Source organism: Boleophthalmus pectinirostris, unplaced genomic scaffold (assembly GCF_026225935.1).
Source record: "Boleophthalmus pectinirostris isolate CB_2022bp ecotype Guang Dong unplaced genomic scaffold, ASM2622593v1 HiC_scaffold_19, whole genome shotgun sequence".
NCBI lineage: Eukaryota > Metazoa > Chordata > Actinopteri > Gobiiformes > Gobiidae > Boleophthalmus > Boleophthalmus pectinirostris.
In genome coordinates this window covers 15767110-15784447 of record NW_026571140.1, presented here as the reverse complement: position 1 = coordinate 15784447, position 17338 = coordinate 15767110, and the positions used below count along the sequence as shown (strand labels likewise).

At 37.5% G+C, this 17338-nt stretch overlaps 1 protein-coding gene across 1 annotated transcript; it reads left to right on the top strand.

Moving 5' to 3' along the window:
- The first annotated feature begins 14448 nt into the window (after window positions 1-14448).
- On the top strand, window positions 14449-16423 carry LOC110175341 (gonadotropin-releasing hormone II receptor-like). The gene is made up of 3 exons (XM_020941508.2): window positions 14449-15088; window positions 15653-15857; window positions 16027-16423. Exons 1-3 carry the CDS (start codon window positions 14543-14545, stop codon window positions 16371-16373), a joined length of 1098 nt encoding a protein of 365 aa, XP_020797167.1. The 5' UTR covers window positions 14449-14542; the 3' UTR covers window positions 16374-16423.
- The last annotated feature ends 915 nt before the right edge of the window (window positions 16424-17338 follow it).

Genomic DNA, 17338 nt, shown 5'->3' with positions numbered 1-17338 from the left:
GGTGTTGTCTGTAGGGTTTTAGTTGTCTGCAGGGAATTTTAAATGAGTTTGAGTTGGTCAATGATCAGCCTAGGTTTAATCAGGAGAACTGCAGCCAGTTCAATCAGTAATTTTCAGGAAATTGGTATTGAAAGTTATGAAATTATGTTTAATAAGACACTATGAAATTATACTGAAAATCACGATCAATAAAAGGATATTTTGCACCCAGCCATAGTTCACAGTATCTTCTTCATTCAGCTGTACCAGGCTAATGTAGAAGCAGCACAGAGTGTTCATTGTGTTTCTCAGATGATAAAATTTTAATATATACATGACTGATATATGGTAGGCCTATTGGAATGAAAATATTGCAAGCCCATAATGTTGGTGCACAAAATTATTGTATTGTCATTTCAACTGATAAACTGCTGAGGTGTACATACCCATCCCTATCAAATAAATAAATACATTAGATATGTAACATACTAAAATGACAGAACAGTGTTGTACATCTTTGCCTGTGCAGATTAAAGTTTCAGAGGTCTCTTTTGTGCAATTAATGGGAATTTTATTAAGATCACGATCAGCATGATGTATTTAAATGGACAGGTCTACAGATAATCTATGTGTAAAAAATGATTTGGAAGCAGAAATGTTAGAATAGTAGCAATTAAAAAGTCTATAATGTTTATATTCACTAAATTAATATTGATAGCCATTTTATTTGTTTTTAGTAAGACTAAAAAATCTCAAATTTGTCAAATCAAATAAATTGATGGCTCAAAATGAGTAAAAAATTGCTCCACCCTGTTACATGGCAACTGGTGTTAACTGTGGTGCCATGTCCAATAATCACAGCCTCTACTTTAGAAATGAACAGCCAAGTGGGACTGGAGTGGCCCAGTTTGCTTTGGGGCTTTAATATAATTGTACCTTGCTCAAATTTATCTCGCACAACAGTAATGGAAACTGACTTGTGCCCTGTGAGACCAACTGCCCACACCTCAGCATCATGATTATTTCAGTCCACACTGCAGCCTTATGTGGCCAATGATTGAGTACTTCTCCACATGAAAGCCCCAACGTTGCCCAAGCCTGTCAACACTCACTCAGGTTGTATGGCTTCAATTGACTAGCATAAATGGGAAATGTGCATCTTCTCACATCAGTAAACAGGACTTGCTGCATTGAAGATGGCAGATATGGCAGACATGTTTTTCCTTGGCTTTTGAATTCATCAGACCTAACAGAATTTTTAAAAAGTAGAAATTGTTTTTTTGTTGAGAAGTTTGAAAATGTAGAATTCTCTATAAAATTGTATTCAGCTGTATAATATTTTGTAATTGAAATTCAGTCAGATTAGGAGACTGCAGTGGGTTATATACTGTATTAGCCCCCCGACAAAGCTTCTAACTTAATTACTTATGAAGGCGTTTTAGTATGGGCTTTTCTTTTACCAGTGGATATGAGTAATATAGTCTGAACAATGATTTTTAAATCAAGACATTAAAAACATTGTATAGATATACATTTTAAACCATGGACCACTCCTGGATGAATAAGGGACTACACCAACCTACAAAAGGATATCTTGTTTACAGGAAGATTTAGTTCAGAAAAGCAAAGAGGCCAAAGGAAATGTAACATGGATTAGCAATGCTTGAACAACGCACTTAAGTGTAAAATGTTTGTTATTTTGATTATATTTTCTTATTTTCAGTAGAACACAATGTAGTTAAGAATGTCGAGTTTCATTCATATTTCTTAAGCAGATGGACTGGTTGAGAAAATTAACAAAATAGCCACTGCTAAATCCAAGCGACCAGTTGCACCATAGGCTATTTGGTGACATTTGTCAAAGAATTTGTGGCTTTTGTCTCATGGCAACTTGAAACTGAGAGGCTGACAGAGTAGTGCTGAGCAAACAACTTGACCTTTAAACATAAAGAAGAATAATTTACTGTAGGAGACACCAGGGGGACTACAATCAAATCAAAGGAGAGGAAGTTGAGTCCTAAGTCTTACATTTTTTGGGACCTCAAATAACACCACTACCTACCTGAGAAAGGCCCAATCAAGTGTATTCTCTGTAAAAAAAAAAAAAAGAACTCAATTTGCCTACAGAACTACTGGAAGCCTTTTATCTCTGTTGTACTGAAAGCATTTTGACAATGCACTGCTGTTTCACTACATGTTATACAAACTGTTCAGAAGCAGATCACAAAACTCTCCAAAGAGTCAACACCTCACAGAAGACCAGGGCCTGTCACCGCCATCTCTGGGGACATCAGGACACAGAGCCACCCCGATTCTCGAGGAAGAGACCCTGTCATCACCTGTTCTTTTTGGAATTCTTCCAGATTCAGGTGTAGTACAATAGACGACTAGGCTGAAAAACACCTTTGTGCCTAGAGCCATTATTGAACTGAACCCACTGAAATGAATGACTATTTCAGTGCTAAGTGTGTGATGTGAGTGTGCAGGTGTCTTTTGATCCCAGATGCACTTCACATTTTGACGTACTTATGCAACAACAATAAAGGTGAATTGAAGGTGCCGCCTCTAAACAGGTAGAAAACAGGCTGCTTGAAGTTTGTTGACATCCATGTGACCAGAATAACAATATGAAGATATGAAGCCATCTGACGCTCTCCCCTTGACATTACAAGAAATGCTGCAAATTCAAAGCAATTTGTTCAATTTATCTTTTTACAAAATCACTCTCCCTATCAGTGCTCCCAGGCTGTCAATCTGTGAGCGTGTGTGTCTGAAACTAAAATCTGTATACCCACTCACCTTAGGGACCTGCCTCCTTTACAAGAACATCAGGACTATCAGGTCCGCATGGCGTGAAGCTTTTATTATTAGAGCAACAGGAAAAGTTTAGATCAGGTTAATATCGGGTTAGTAGCTGTGATTAAGATTAAGATCAGTCTCCAAGAAATAAATGTATGTATGTATGTAAGTCAGTGTAATGTAAATGTAAAACGATTGGAAACCCAACATGGTGTGTGTGGGCGCCCACACGCGTGCATGTGTGTGTCCTCTTGCACAACGTCTAATGGCAGCTCCAGCAGAAGAGGCCAGCAAACACTAGAAGTCCATTTTGAAGAGTCAACAATGTGAACCTCTCAGCGCCACACCTTGTAAGAAAATAAGTTCAACAGAGAAGTCAATTTGCTTGAATAGTCTCTCCGGGATAAAGGCTTACTCTGGCATAACAACAGAATGAGGAAAAAACTAGCAGATTTTTTATACTTTTTACACAGAGTTCAAACAGGTACATGTTCTACTCAAAAATGAAAACTACAGTGTTGCATAAACAAGTTTCCTTCCTCTAAACAAGCAACACAGCTGTAGCGCTGTAACAAAATAATTTAGTAAAATAAACAAAAAAATACTCTTGGTGATATATTGATACAGCAGCCCATAATATCAATACTGTATCATCACATTAAATGATACGATATGGTGATATTTCAATACTTTTGCACACCCATATCGGAGAATTAGCCAGGCTGGTGCCACCTAGTGCCTCTGCTCAATTTCATTTCTCTCCAGCGACTAGATCAGGAATCGGAATACACTAGACAGTTTGCAAAAACCCCGGAAGTGCGAGTTCAGGCACCAGCCAATCAGCAAAAAGCAATACCTTCTGTGTTGGCAAAGATTCCTGAGATCGAGGATTTAAAGCCAGAACAAAGAGAATGTTTGATACATTTTATCAAGGCGAAAGATGTTATTGCTCTTCTTCCTACGTAATTTGGGAAAAGGTCAATATATCAGTTAGCCCTGTTAGCGGCACATTACATACATCACAACCAAATAGCAGCGATTGGTTAAATAAAAAAGTACCCGCCTACCGTTGAGCAAACAAATTCTAATGCTGCAAGGTCAGACAGTTTCCACAAAGGGAAACTGGCTGATGAATCAGGCTATTGGAGAATGGAGACGGTGACCAAAAACATGTTTTTTAAAAATGACAAAAAATAGGATAAACATGACAAAAGCCTATTCTGATACAACGTCTTTTTTTATTTAAAGGCCCTTTATTATGCAAAGTTGACTCTTGTGATCTTTAATCCATGTTGTAATGCTCCTATCTCACCAGAAAGATACCTGGAGTTCTGTTTTGTTTCATTCGCACATGTTATCAGTCTGTCTAGATCTCCAAAGCTCAATATGCTTTGTTCAACCTTGTGATGTAGTTTTCAAATTAACAGCTACCTTTTATTTTTAGTTCAGCAGAGGTTGATAATTCCAGGACTGATATTATCCAAATGATTTTAGTGAAGGTGTATGGAGTTTAAAAACACAGTGGTGCATTTCCTGTATTTTTACATGACATCACAAGATGTAACAAAGTGTCTTATATTTGAGAGAAGAACTCAGCCTAAATATGTAGGTTTTGTTTGTTAAAATGTTTGAATAAAACAAAACATAACTCCAGGTATGTTTGTGATGAGGAAACAACATTATAGCATAGATCCGTAAATAGTGTAGTTCTCACAGAGAGTACACCCCCTGTTTGTGTCCATGTTACTGCTTATTCAGAATGTTCCACAATATGGCATTTATTCAGTTACAGGTATTTTATTGCTAAAAATACTTCAGACATAACATATATTTATATATTTACATTGGCCTGGTGGCGTTACCTGCTTATCTCCATTATGATAGTTAAACTGATGGCATATTGTGGAACGCAATAACAACTTCATGGAGATTAGCAGGTGGTAGATCTTGCACCAGAAAAGTTACATAATATCACTTTTTTTTTTTTTTTTTTTTTTTTTTTGTGAGTTCCTTCCACTAACTGACAGGTAAAACTGAGTAACCAGAGAAGACCTCCACCCACCTGGGGATAATCTTGGGACTTTACGCTGTGAGTCAGGAGTGCTGTTAACCACAATGACATAATGCAGAACAGGTACAACAAGATGCAGATTCGATACCACTCCTATGTTTAAAGGTACAATATGTAACTTTTCTTTTGAAGGGTCTGCCACCTGCTGAATGTTACTGCTTTGCCTAGAATTTTACATAGGATGGTATTAAATGGATCTATTTCCATGGAGACAAGCCTATGGCACGACCAAGCCAAGTTATTGGTCAGATCTGTAAGAGACTATGCTCACAGTAAGAATGGTTATCTTATTTTTTTTAAGCCATAAAATACCCAACAGATAAGTTAATCTCATAATACCTCATGTCATTGAGAGGTCTCCATATAGCATTGAGAGTCTTCAGCTTTTCTAAAAGTTATATAACCTGCAACACCACACAACTGCAATAACTGATCATTTCATTGTACTCAAATGATTTGAGTACATGAAAATAAATGAATACATCCATGCACCACACGGTAAGTGTCAAGGATACTGTAGCTTGTATTCATTTATAGTCATATTCACATTCACATTCCATGATTGATTGCTGAATGTTCAATTATGCCTTTTGGCAAACAATCTTTCAGAAATATTCAAACATCCCCTATAACTGCATTATTAGCACACGAGTAAAACAGGGGAATTACAGCAAAAAACACTGCATGTTCACCTGGAGCCAGTTTCAGAATAAGAAAACGTATTTGTGACCTATGTAGAGGGGAGATCACCAGATAGGTTTACCATGACGCCCAGGGCCATAGCTTTCAGTGATCATCAGAGTGCTTAACGCTTATAGTATCAGGCACCAGACCAGCAGTGGAGAGCACAATCACGATGAGACATATATGCTATAATGCCATTTTTATAAGAAAATACTTATTTAACTTTATTTGTCTTTCATTATACAACAATAACTTTTTATTTTATTTTACAATATTATTCTATCTATGGCACGATTATTAGATCTTTCATATTTTGGCTTAGGAGGGGTCATGACCTAGATAGCAGAAGTTCTGTGTACATTTAAGCAATAAATACTTGTTCATATCTGAGAATGTTTCATTTTTACATACCTTCTTAAATATATAGTCAGTGTTGTCATAGATATATGGTCTTTTACTGGAATGTGGCTTATCCTTTCCACAGAAATGCGAGATACTACAACATATTAATGACCTGAGAGGATTTTAATGCATGCTATAAATATGACTATGTTGATGTTGTAAATTTCTATACCATAAAGGGTACAATAACTATTTCTTTTTTCCAGCTTTGTAAAAGTATGCATCAAGAAAGGTTTCCGCTGCAGCATAAATCCCATCAGAATGCAAACAGTCGTCAGCCATATGGACCAGACATGGAGCAAGCATAATAATTTCTATTGTAAGGTGGGAACAGCTTTACAGTATATATGAACTTACAGAGACAGCACATTTTGTGTCTAAGATTGACATATTTAAAGGGGATAGCATATAGACAGATACCAGCATTACAATTTCTGATTTACTGGTAGTCTAATTTGAGGATGCAGGTCAATTGGAGAAAAACCATGTCTGCCTCTGTGTTGTCCTTATAGGCCTATTTAACATATGCTTGAATTCATGAGTTTCAAGCTATGGCAACTGCCTTTTGTGGTCATAGCAATAAAGCAACCTATGAATAAGCAATTAGCACAGGCCTGTAGGTACATGGATAAGATGATGATGATTAAGAAGATGCTGTTGCTTCTGCTGCTGCTGATGATGATGATGATGCTGCTACTAGCTGCTGCTGCTGCTGCTGCTGATGATGATGATAATGATGATAGTGATAGTGATTGATGATAGTGATGGTGACAATGATGACAACGATGATGATAGTGATGGTGATGATGATGATGATAGTGATGGAGATAATGATGATTATGATGATAACGGCAGTGATGATGATGATGGTGATTATTGTGATGATGCCAATGATGATGGTGATGATGATGCAGGTGACGATGATAATGATGACGATAATGATGATGATGATGATAGTGATGATGGTTTTAGTGATGATGATGACAGTGATGGTGATGATGATGATGATTAATTCGATGATGATAATGATGACAATGCTGATGCTGATGATGTGATAGTGATGGTGACAATGATGGTGTTGATGGTGATGATGATGATGAAGGCGATGATGATGATGATGATGATGATGATGATGAAGGCGATCATGATAATGATGACGACGATGATGAAGATGCTGGTAGTGATGATGACATTGATGATAATGATGATGATGATAGTGATGGAGATAATGATGATGATAAGGGTGGTGATGATGGTTATGGTGATGATGATGGGGATGATCGTGATGATACCAGGGTGATGATGATGAAGGTGACGATGATAATGACGACAATGATGATGATGATGATCAACTCTAAATTGTGACAAATGTAATGGTGTTGTGTGGTACCAACACCAACGCTGGTTCAGCTGTCGTTTATAACCCAATCTGTACTGTTCTTGTTAGTGTCTTGTGTGTTTTTATATTGGCCTGGAAGTCTGGAAATAAATACTAGTAAATGCTATGCTAAAACATTTGGCTCCTCTTAACCACTCATCTTTTTAAGTAAGTGATGTGAAATGTACCATCTTTTTCTGCTGTGCACAATGTTTTCGGAGCATACTATTCATACAAGTCAGGTGACCTTCACTTACAAACTTTCCATATTTTCAGTACAAGAACTGATGCAATATTTTAGAATATTTTGATCAATGGAATTAAATTAAGTCAACATTTTCTAAAGGATAGTGCAGTAGTCTTTCAATATACATATGTAAATGTAATTTCCATGGAGATTAGCTGTAATCTTTGGATTTTAGGCAGGCAACATAGAGCAACACTCACATTTATTATGGAAGGAATCCAAGACATAAGATTACTATGGTGCCAGTCTAACAAATAATGATGACATTCATTATTTGTGGATCATAAGTTTGAATTTAGTTAGTTAGTTAGTTAGTTTGTTTTTCAAAACTATGGATCTTCCACAGTGGTATATAGGTAGAATATGACCACAACCTATTGATACTTTGCAGTGACATCACGCTGGGGATGTTTTACATGTGTCTCTATGGTGGAATGTTCAGCCATTACCATGATGACGCAATGCACAAAAGTTTTACATTTGTCTGAAAACACTGAATGGATTGAAACAACACATTATCACGAGCCTGTGATCAATATGAATGTTTATGGTCCTGGAGAGAGTGACTAACTGAAAAAAAGGTTGGCTAATTCTACCTAACTTGTGCGAGCAATTTTATATGTGAGAGACTTTTTAAAAAGCACAAATCAGCTCACCTGCTGTAGTTCCAGCTAAAATATGATAAAATAAAGATCAGATTAAGACTTACCTGAGTAACAGAGCCTTTAACAGGGGAAGGTTGATGACATCAGCATCATGTATATACACCAACACATCCACACACTTTCTACAGGCTCAGTTCCAAAAGACAGGTTAGTCTTGTAGAAAGACAGCACCTTTGGTCTGTTAAACCCAGTCTGACCCACAGATATCCTTAATCAAAAGCCTGTACTCTTTGACCGACACAATGCAATACACTAATCAGCCTTATAATGTATGGTCCCATTTTATTATGTTTATTAATGTGTACAATGGCTCAGTGGCATTGTGGTAAGCATGGAATTATCATGTCCCTCACTGACCAAGCAGAGACCACGATTTGGAGACCCCAGGGTGGCACTGTGATGTCCAGTGCTCCTGACAGGCTGCCCCAGCTGCATTAAAAGATGGGTCAAATGTAGAGAACTAATTTTCCTACAGTATTATATTGATTATTTTTCACACCCTCATTAGTATGTTCATTTATCAGCAGTGGTGCAAAGTAACTGAATACATGTACCAAAATACATATTCAGAATACAAATATTGAGTATGTGTATTCTGGGCAGTTATTCTTTCATTTGGTGGTATTCAGTAAAATTCACAGTATTAGTGAGGAAAAAAACGAAAGCACATTGTAGTGCATGCATGTGTGTATGTTTTTTTTTCTCTAATTGGACATACATTTTTGCATAACAACACAAATCAAGTTGTTTTTAGTTTTATGTCATGTCTTTACACTGTAATATAATGTAACTTAGTGTAGTGTCGTATTCTAAGTATTCAGAATATAGTACTCTGATTGGAACATGCAACGGAATATGTTACAAAATACATTCTAATGCAGGTATTCAGTATTCTGCAACTAAATACATTTTCAAAGTATTCTTCCAAACACTGGTTATCTGGCTACTTTTGTTAACAATATAATAGTGATAAAACATTAATTATAAACAAATTACTCAGTGTGATGCATAAGGAAAGAAACCCAAGATAAGTCACTTCAAAACAATACCCAATTTAAACCAAAAGAACAATTTAGTAAGGATTTATACTAATGCTAATACTAGTTTGGACATGAGCCCAAAGTAAGACAGACTGTCCTGCTGCATTACAATAGAATAAAAGTCTGGTTACGCACATTAAGTTGGACATATTTCTGTACATATTTGCAGATTGTAAATTTTCCATACATATTTTGTTTAGAATACAAGTTAAAATGGCAGACAAGATTTGAATTTCAAAAAGCAGTGGCTGGAACCAAAACCCATTGTACAGAATTGTGATTGATCCCATATGATTCACTTTTATCTGTAAATTACTTTCATTCTAATTTGTGCTGAGTGCTGTGTCCAGTTTGGCTTATCCATAGCTGCAGTTCCAAATGAAGGCTTTTTTTCATATTCTGCTTCAACTTGCTGATTACTTTGGAGGCTTGTTTACATGCACAATTTTCTTTTTTCCTGTTGTTAATTGTAGTGTGTGTAATTGTTCATTTATTGATCATATTTTGTTCATAACCTATTGTTTGTTTAAAAGAACAGAGTTGGTAGTTTTGTCATTTCAAAAATGATCTTCAGTTCAGGCTTAACCCTGTGATTAAAAACAAGTCAGCTCACATCAGCAGTTTTGAAAAGCTCCTTTCTCTTGTTATTGCCTATCTTCACTGCAGTGGGTGGTACATTTGCCTATCTCTTTTCCTCCTCTAAGTGCCTACACAGATGCACACACATAAGAGCTCTTTTGTATCTCCATATAAAAAGCTCAAATTATGCCCAACTCCATTACTGCAGTGGCAGAAAAATACATTTGGTATCTATGTATTCATGTCCTATAGACAGAATGTGTTGTGACTATTTTCGCTTCACAAGGCATGACCCAATTTGGGGGCTTATACCAGTAAAAATTGTATTAATAGGATAATGCAATAACAGTTTGGTGATTCAATGACCAATAATAATTGAGAGCTGAATAAAACTGAGTCAGCATGAGTTGATTTTTGGGGGATTTGCTAAATTATATATTTTTGGAAAGGTTATAGTATATGGAGTCAGAAAATCAATGTTTGCATTTGCCCAGATGTCTGTATGGCTGCCATATTGAAGTTTTAAAAATGGCCGCTGTAAATGTAAAAATTACAGTATCTCGACTTCTGAATAAACTGAAATGTTGATTTTTACTATTAAATCCCCATTGTAAGGGTCAAGGAATCCAATAGTGCTAGTTACACAACATTACCATATTAATCCTTCAGTACATGATTAGATAATAATAACCCAGTGTGGTTGTTCTCTTGAAATATGTTTGTAATGAAAAAAAAATTAGATTTTTTTTTTATACCACTCATTAAAACATTTAATATTTAGTGTGTGAATGATTTCAAAGACACACATTGCAGGCTTTCTAGAATGGGTGGTGAGAGTGATCTACACATAAAGTAGTTCTTGTTGAAAGATTTTATTTACAGTGATGTTTTGAGCCAATAGCTCTTCCTCAGACTTGCTATATCAGAAAAGTGTGATCCCTTAAGAGCATTTACAGAGTATCTAACACATGCACAGTATGTATTATCTTTATTTTAACTCAGAAGATATGTAATATATTTAAAGAACATATTTAAACATAAACGACTACAGCTAACCAGCTAATATTTCTCACCTTCCACGGTGGTTGGTCTCTCTCACTCTTATCCAGCTCGGCTCGGGTCCTCTACCAGAAGCCTGGGAGCCTTAGAGTTCTGCGCAGTATCTTTGCTGTTCCCAGTACTGCACTTTCCTGGACTGAGAGGTCCGTTGTTTTTCCCAGTATCTGCTGTAGCCACTCTTCCAGTTTCCAGTGCTCCAATCACTACGGGCACCACTGATGCCTTCACCTTCCAGGTTTTCTCCAGCTCCTCCTTAAGCCCCTGGTATTTTTCTACTTTTGTGTGTTCCTTTTTCCTGATATTACCATCCCTTGGTATTGCGATGTCCACCACCATGGCTCTGCTCTGTTGCTTATCCTCCACCACCTGCCTCTAAGGACTTGTTTCACTCATTGCAGGTATTTGGCCGTAGCCGCTTTGCTTGTTGCCTCTTCAAGGTTACCATTTGCTTGTGGAATACCAAGGTACTTGTAACTGGCCTCAACATCTACTATTGTTTCCTCTGGGTGTGAGACCCCCTCTGTGTGGACTGGATCATCTTGGTGAACAGTAGCTAATGTTTATTAAACAAATATATGAAGTAAGTGCATGTGCGATTTGCTTCATTTAGTTTTCTTTAAATAAATGATGTCATGATAGTCAGCAATTGGTCCTAGTGAAAGCCCAGGGTCCAGGTCCACCACAGCTAAGTAGTCTACAAAGGTGACTGCAGAACTGCACAACAGAAACTCAAGATTTAGCATGTACCGACATGTGTCAGTGTAGCAGACAGTGCCAGAATGATGATGATTCCCAAGCTGTGTTGTATGCATAGACTGTATAAAAGAAGTGGACTAAGCGAGTGTGACACACAGAGTTCAGCGTCGCTCAAATGAGGCTCATGATGCTCACGGTTACAGGAGCGAATTTGGAGCTAGACTCTATATTACAAATAGGAGTTTTTTGACGGACAATACGGGTTAATACAAACATTTTAAGACGAAAATGGTGAGGCTCACTGCAGCAGTTATAGAGAAAGGAGCCACAAGATCCTAATGTAAGTCCATTGGAGCCAGAGTCAGAAGGAGACAGAAGAGCCTCCTGGAGAACTTCCTATTTGGCACGTGGCAGCTACAGCGTTAGCTCTGTCTACTCATACATATGGTCTATGGCTGTATGAAAGTGAGGATGATAATGATGATGTATAGAAAATGTCTAATTAAAAATGTTGCATAATCATATTGTGACATTCAACATACACATTTTATATTAGCTACTTTTAAACTCTTTGAGTTATCTGACCAATTGCATGTGATGTTTATAGTTTGTTTTACACATATTGCTGATGCATTTGAACAGGATAATTAAAAATACATGTTTTTTGGAGGAATATGGAGTATTACATGCAAATATTACAATGAAATTACAAGAAAACAACCAAACCGGGTCATTTTTGACCCACTTATGTATCTAAGGGTTAATGTGGTTAAGTCTTTAGGTTATAGCTTTGTAACTAGCACCATTTGATTCCCTGACCCTGAAAATGTGGGTTTAGCAATTAAAATCAACATTTCAAATTATTCAGAGGCTGAGATATTTCAAAAAGAGTTTTTAGGCTTCCATTTTTTTACAAATTCAATATGGCCGCTATATAGACATCTGGGCAAATGCAAACATTGATTTTCTGACTCTATACACAATAATCTTTACAAAAATATATAGTTTAGCAAATCCCCCAAAAACTCCCACAAAAGTATATAGTGAACTGGACTATCAGTTATGTATGGAAAACACACCGCATTGGTCCCCTTATCTTTAAAACAAAACCAACCTCTTCTTCTCTTTTCTAATTTTGACAAGGTTTAAAGGTTTGTTCATTGATTCTGCAGGAGTATTTTTCATGTGTCTGTGTTCAAAATCAAAACCTGGGATACCCCCGGTTTGGAGTAGGTGGTAATAATAAAATTGTGAAACAAGTACGTATTTAAGGAGAAGTGGCAAAAAGAGAAATTCAAATTGTCACCTGGACAAAAGTTTATTTAGTCAAATATGTTTCACAGTTCATCAGCCCATTCATGACTAATGTGTCAGTATAGTCACATTTCCTTTGTGTTTTGGTCAAGTTTAAGCAGCTTTTCTGTATTTTATGTAAACAAATGACAATGTATTTGTTGACAGATATCAAATTGGTCAAAAATAGGGACACCTGGGACATTTCTTGTATCATACTGGGACAAATGAATAGTTTTGGATAAATCCACTGGGACAGGGGACACAGGGCTCAAAACGGGGACTGTCCCAGGTAAATAGGGACGTCTGGTCACTCTGATCCTGAGGCAAAACACTTCACCCACCTTGCCTAATATGAAAGTGGTGTGTGCGTGAGTGATAGGTGAAGATTGGGAGCTGTGGCTTATAGATTTCCTCCACTGAGTATGGAATGAATAAATAATGACTACTTTTTCATAGAAGACAAATATGCTTAGTTTAACTAGTAATATAAACTTTCTAGCGTTAAAAAAGGCTACTAGACATGCGATCTGGAGTCTATTTTTTTGAGTGGGCGGGAATAGAGAGGTAGGTGAAACCAGGTATTTTCTGGGCTCCCAATGCAGGACAATACAGAATTTGGCTATTCAAAGATAAACTTGTGTTTAAATTTCCCAAAACTTAGTTAAATATATGGGCCTACAAGACTGAAAAAAGAAATGCAAGGACATTTAAAAAAAAATAAATAAAGTTAATATAGCCTAGTTTTAAACGTACACTAGCGTGTTGTAAAGGACAGCAAGTTTTCTTCCTTTTTTAAAATTCTAAACAAGTTCTAGATACAGCTATAGCTAGTCATTTTATAGTTGCTTACTTTTTTAAGTATCCTACATAAGTACGCTATTTTGGGATAACCTATTCCTCCTCTGATGACATTTGCATTATACTGACAGACAGCCCATTCTATTCAAACTGAAAGTCAAAATGAGCATCCGTCAAAAACAGTTTAGGCGTCTCCAATTTGATGGAGTTTGCGTTCGGATGAAATTAGCTCCAAATCCGTGAGCGGCGCAGCAGATAGACACCATGGAGAGAGAAGCCGCGCCCACTCCCTCACTCCCACTCTGCGCCCTCGTGCTAAATGCACGCGGCCACTCCGCGCGCCTCGCGCTTCAGGAGAAACATGAGAGGAGCACGGCGCGTGGACCTGCACCAGCCATGTGTGGGACTTATTTAAGATACTGGCAATTGAGCGCAACAAAGCAAAAGGTATTTTTTTTATTTTATTTTTTTTATTTAAGATGTCATGGGCATACGTGCATATTTTATTAGGTTTGCTTTATTCTATTGACTAAAGTAAAAATGAATGCTAATTATTCTTATTTTATGACTTAGCCAATCTTATGACTTTTATTGGTGGTGATGCTCACAGCCTGGGGTCACGTAGCTAATTAGACGTGATATGGTTCTAGTGAAACGGACTCTTGCTTTGCGCAGCACACTGCTCCATCTGTGTCCGATTACTCACAAGTCATTAGTTGCTCCTATTGAAGCCCATATGTGTCTTTACAGTGGCATCTTGCATAAGACTTAAGTGTATGCTTCCTCCCTCTGGTGCTTGCAGCCTTTATGAGGAATATGACTGACTGACTCGGTGGCAAGGGTCAGAAAATGGACACTTCGTCCTCCTGTGAACCTCCCATTGCCACCTATCAACAGAGCCCGGTCTGTGCCCTCAATGCCAGCTGCGACTGGTCATCTACCTGCAACAGGACCACAGTGGACAGTGGACTGCAGCTGCCTACCTTTACCACAGCAGCCAAAGTCCGAGTGATAATAACGTTCATCCTATGTGGCATATCCACTTTCTGTAATTTGGGTGCATTATGGGTAGCCAACAGCCACAAGCGCAAGTCACACGTCCGAGTGCTCATCATTAACCTGACCGCGGCTGATCTCCTGGTCACGTTCATAGTGATGCCAGTGGATGCTGTGTGGAACATTACCGTGCAGTGGCTGGCTGGAGATCTGGCCTGCAGAGTTCTCATGTTCCTGAAGCTACAGGCCATGTACTCCTGTGCCTTTGTCACCGTGGTGATTAGTCTGGACAGACAGTCGGCCATCCTTAACCCTTTGGCTATCAGCATGGCCCGCAAAAGGAATAGGCTCATGCTTGTGGTAGCATGGACCCTGAGCACCTTATTCTCTGTCCCTCAGGTAAGCTGCCACAACTGATACAACAGTAAAGAGTTCAAAGCATTTATTTATATACATGTTATTTAGCTTCGTATTCTTGTTATGGCATATACAGTGCCACTATTATCCATATTATAATTTAAAGGAAAAGCCTGTGCATTTGAACCTGCATACATAATGTTTATATACATTTCAAAGTAAGCTCTCTATATTTATAACCTATTTGAGTATTTGCATAGAATAAATTATCACAAATACAACAAAAGTATACTGAGATAATCTGTGCCTTTGTAAGGGCCCTGCGCCTCACTGTTAAGGATTAATCCCTTCATCATGGACTGTATTGATTAATCCTGTAGATAAGAATGATGTTTTATTGTAAATGTATATGCAGATCTGTAGCTGTGTTCAACTGTCTAACACTGAATGTGTCAGAGTACATTGAATTTCGGTCAACCAAATTACACATTAAATGTCTATTTCAAACAACACATTTGTTTCCATAGAAAGTAGGACTATCAGTTTTCAGCAATGTAATATTGTCATATTATTATTATTGTTATTAAACAGCATTGTTCTTCACAGATTTTTATTTTCCACAATGTGACAATCACCTCCCCTGCAGAGTTCACCCAGTGCACCACCAGGGGCAGTTTTCTAACTCATTGGCAAGAAACGGCATACAACATGTTTACCTTCTGCTGCCTCTTCCTGCTGCCTCTCATCATAATGATCACCGTCTACACCCGGATATTCTTCCAGATTTCTAAAAGGATGAAAGGAAAGAGCTGTACGTGACATTATGTCATTAAACACATTATTTGCTATGTAAAAGTAAAATGTGCTTGTAAATAATACTTTAACCAGTGCATCCGATAAGATGGTGTACATTTGTGCGTTACAAATTCAGCAGTGACAGTTGATGTTATCCAATCTCTCTGTTTCTTCTTCTTACCTAGTGTCAGCTAGTGAGCCCGATTGGCGCTGCACACAGAACAACATCCCCAAAGCTCGAATGAGAACTCTGAAGATGAGTCTAGTAATCGTCTTGTGCTTCATAGTGTGCTGGACTCCATACTACCTCCTGGGGCTGTGGTACTGGTTCTTTCCTGATGACTTAGAGGGGAAAGTGTCTCACTCTCTCACTCACATCTTGTTCATCTTTGGCCTCTTCAATACCTGCATGGACCCTATCATCTATGGCCTGTTCACTGTGCGCTTTAAGGGACTGAGAAAGCATGGCCACACAGCCACGGTGAGGTCAGACACAGACAACACCACAAAAACAGAGTCTTTCAGGTTCTAAGTCTACTTGACATGGACTATTTTCTGATCATGAAAAAAAAGACAACCCATCTTGGCCTCATCGCGATCTTGTTTCATTCCACCTTTAGTAGTTAGTACAACAGTTATTTCTTTGTCTTGTTTTAGTGTTTTTCTATTTCAGCACTGGTTGATGCTTTTTTATAAAGCACTGAACATAAATGTTAAGCTAAACAGATTTTGATTATATATTACACAAATTATCTCATAGAATACAGTGATGAAACCAAGACCATGAAAGCACTTTGCTTAAAACATCAATGCCTGATTTGATTGATTACCCATCATACTATAAATTGAGTTGTACGCTGCAGCATCTTCAGCATTTTTACTCCTGTGTGTCAGTAAAGTTCTGACAGGGCATGGCACATTATGACAATGTAAAAAGAATGTTTTGAGTCACAATAAGAGTATTGTGCAAAATATATCATTCTAGGCAAACTGTATTTTGTCTTTCACTGTGTGTATGTGGCCTTCATGTAATGCAAACTGTTACCTTGGAAATAAATCTATTACAATGTTGCTGTACTTGAAAAACTAAAGCAAATATCTAAATTAATCAATTTTCAACATGCAGAACTCCTTCCATACAACATACATGTCAATCATAGTGCTTGTGAAATACGTGGAATTAGTTTGAAGTGCAGATATATGTCAAAGTGAAACATTAGCGGTGTTTATTTTTCATGTTCTAGTTTGTTGTGGCAGCTTCTTCACAGTGAGCGTCTCTGTGCATTTAGAGAGTCTGTTGTTCACTGTAGCACATGGTGAGTACACTGGATGCAACCAAGTCAAATCAAGCGTGTACAAAGTTGTTTGAAAGACAAGAGCCACAAGCAATGACAAGCAATGTGTGTTATTCCTTCTAAGTACTAGATAAGCTGCCAGAAAAATACACACATCTGATCATGCATTCATTGTTTTACTAATATTAGGTTCATAAAAGAA

Bases quoted from the DNA above. Each gene is read 5' to 3' on its own strand.
- LOC110175341 (XM_020941508.2), top strand. From the start codon at position 14,543: ATGGACACTTCGTCCTCCTGTGAACCTCCCATTGCCACCTATCAACAG. The intron at 15,089-15,652 runs GTAAGCTGCCAC...TGTTCTTCACAG, and splicing joins CCTTATTCTCTGTCCCTCAG to ATTTTTATTTTCCACAATGT. The intron at 15,858-16,026 runs GTACGTGACATT...CTTCTTACCTAG, and splicing joins AAGGATGAAAGGAAAGAGCT to TGTCAGCTAGTGAGCCCGAT.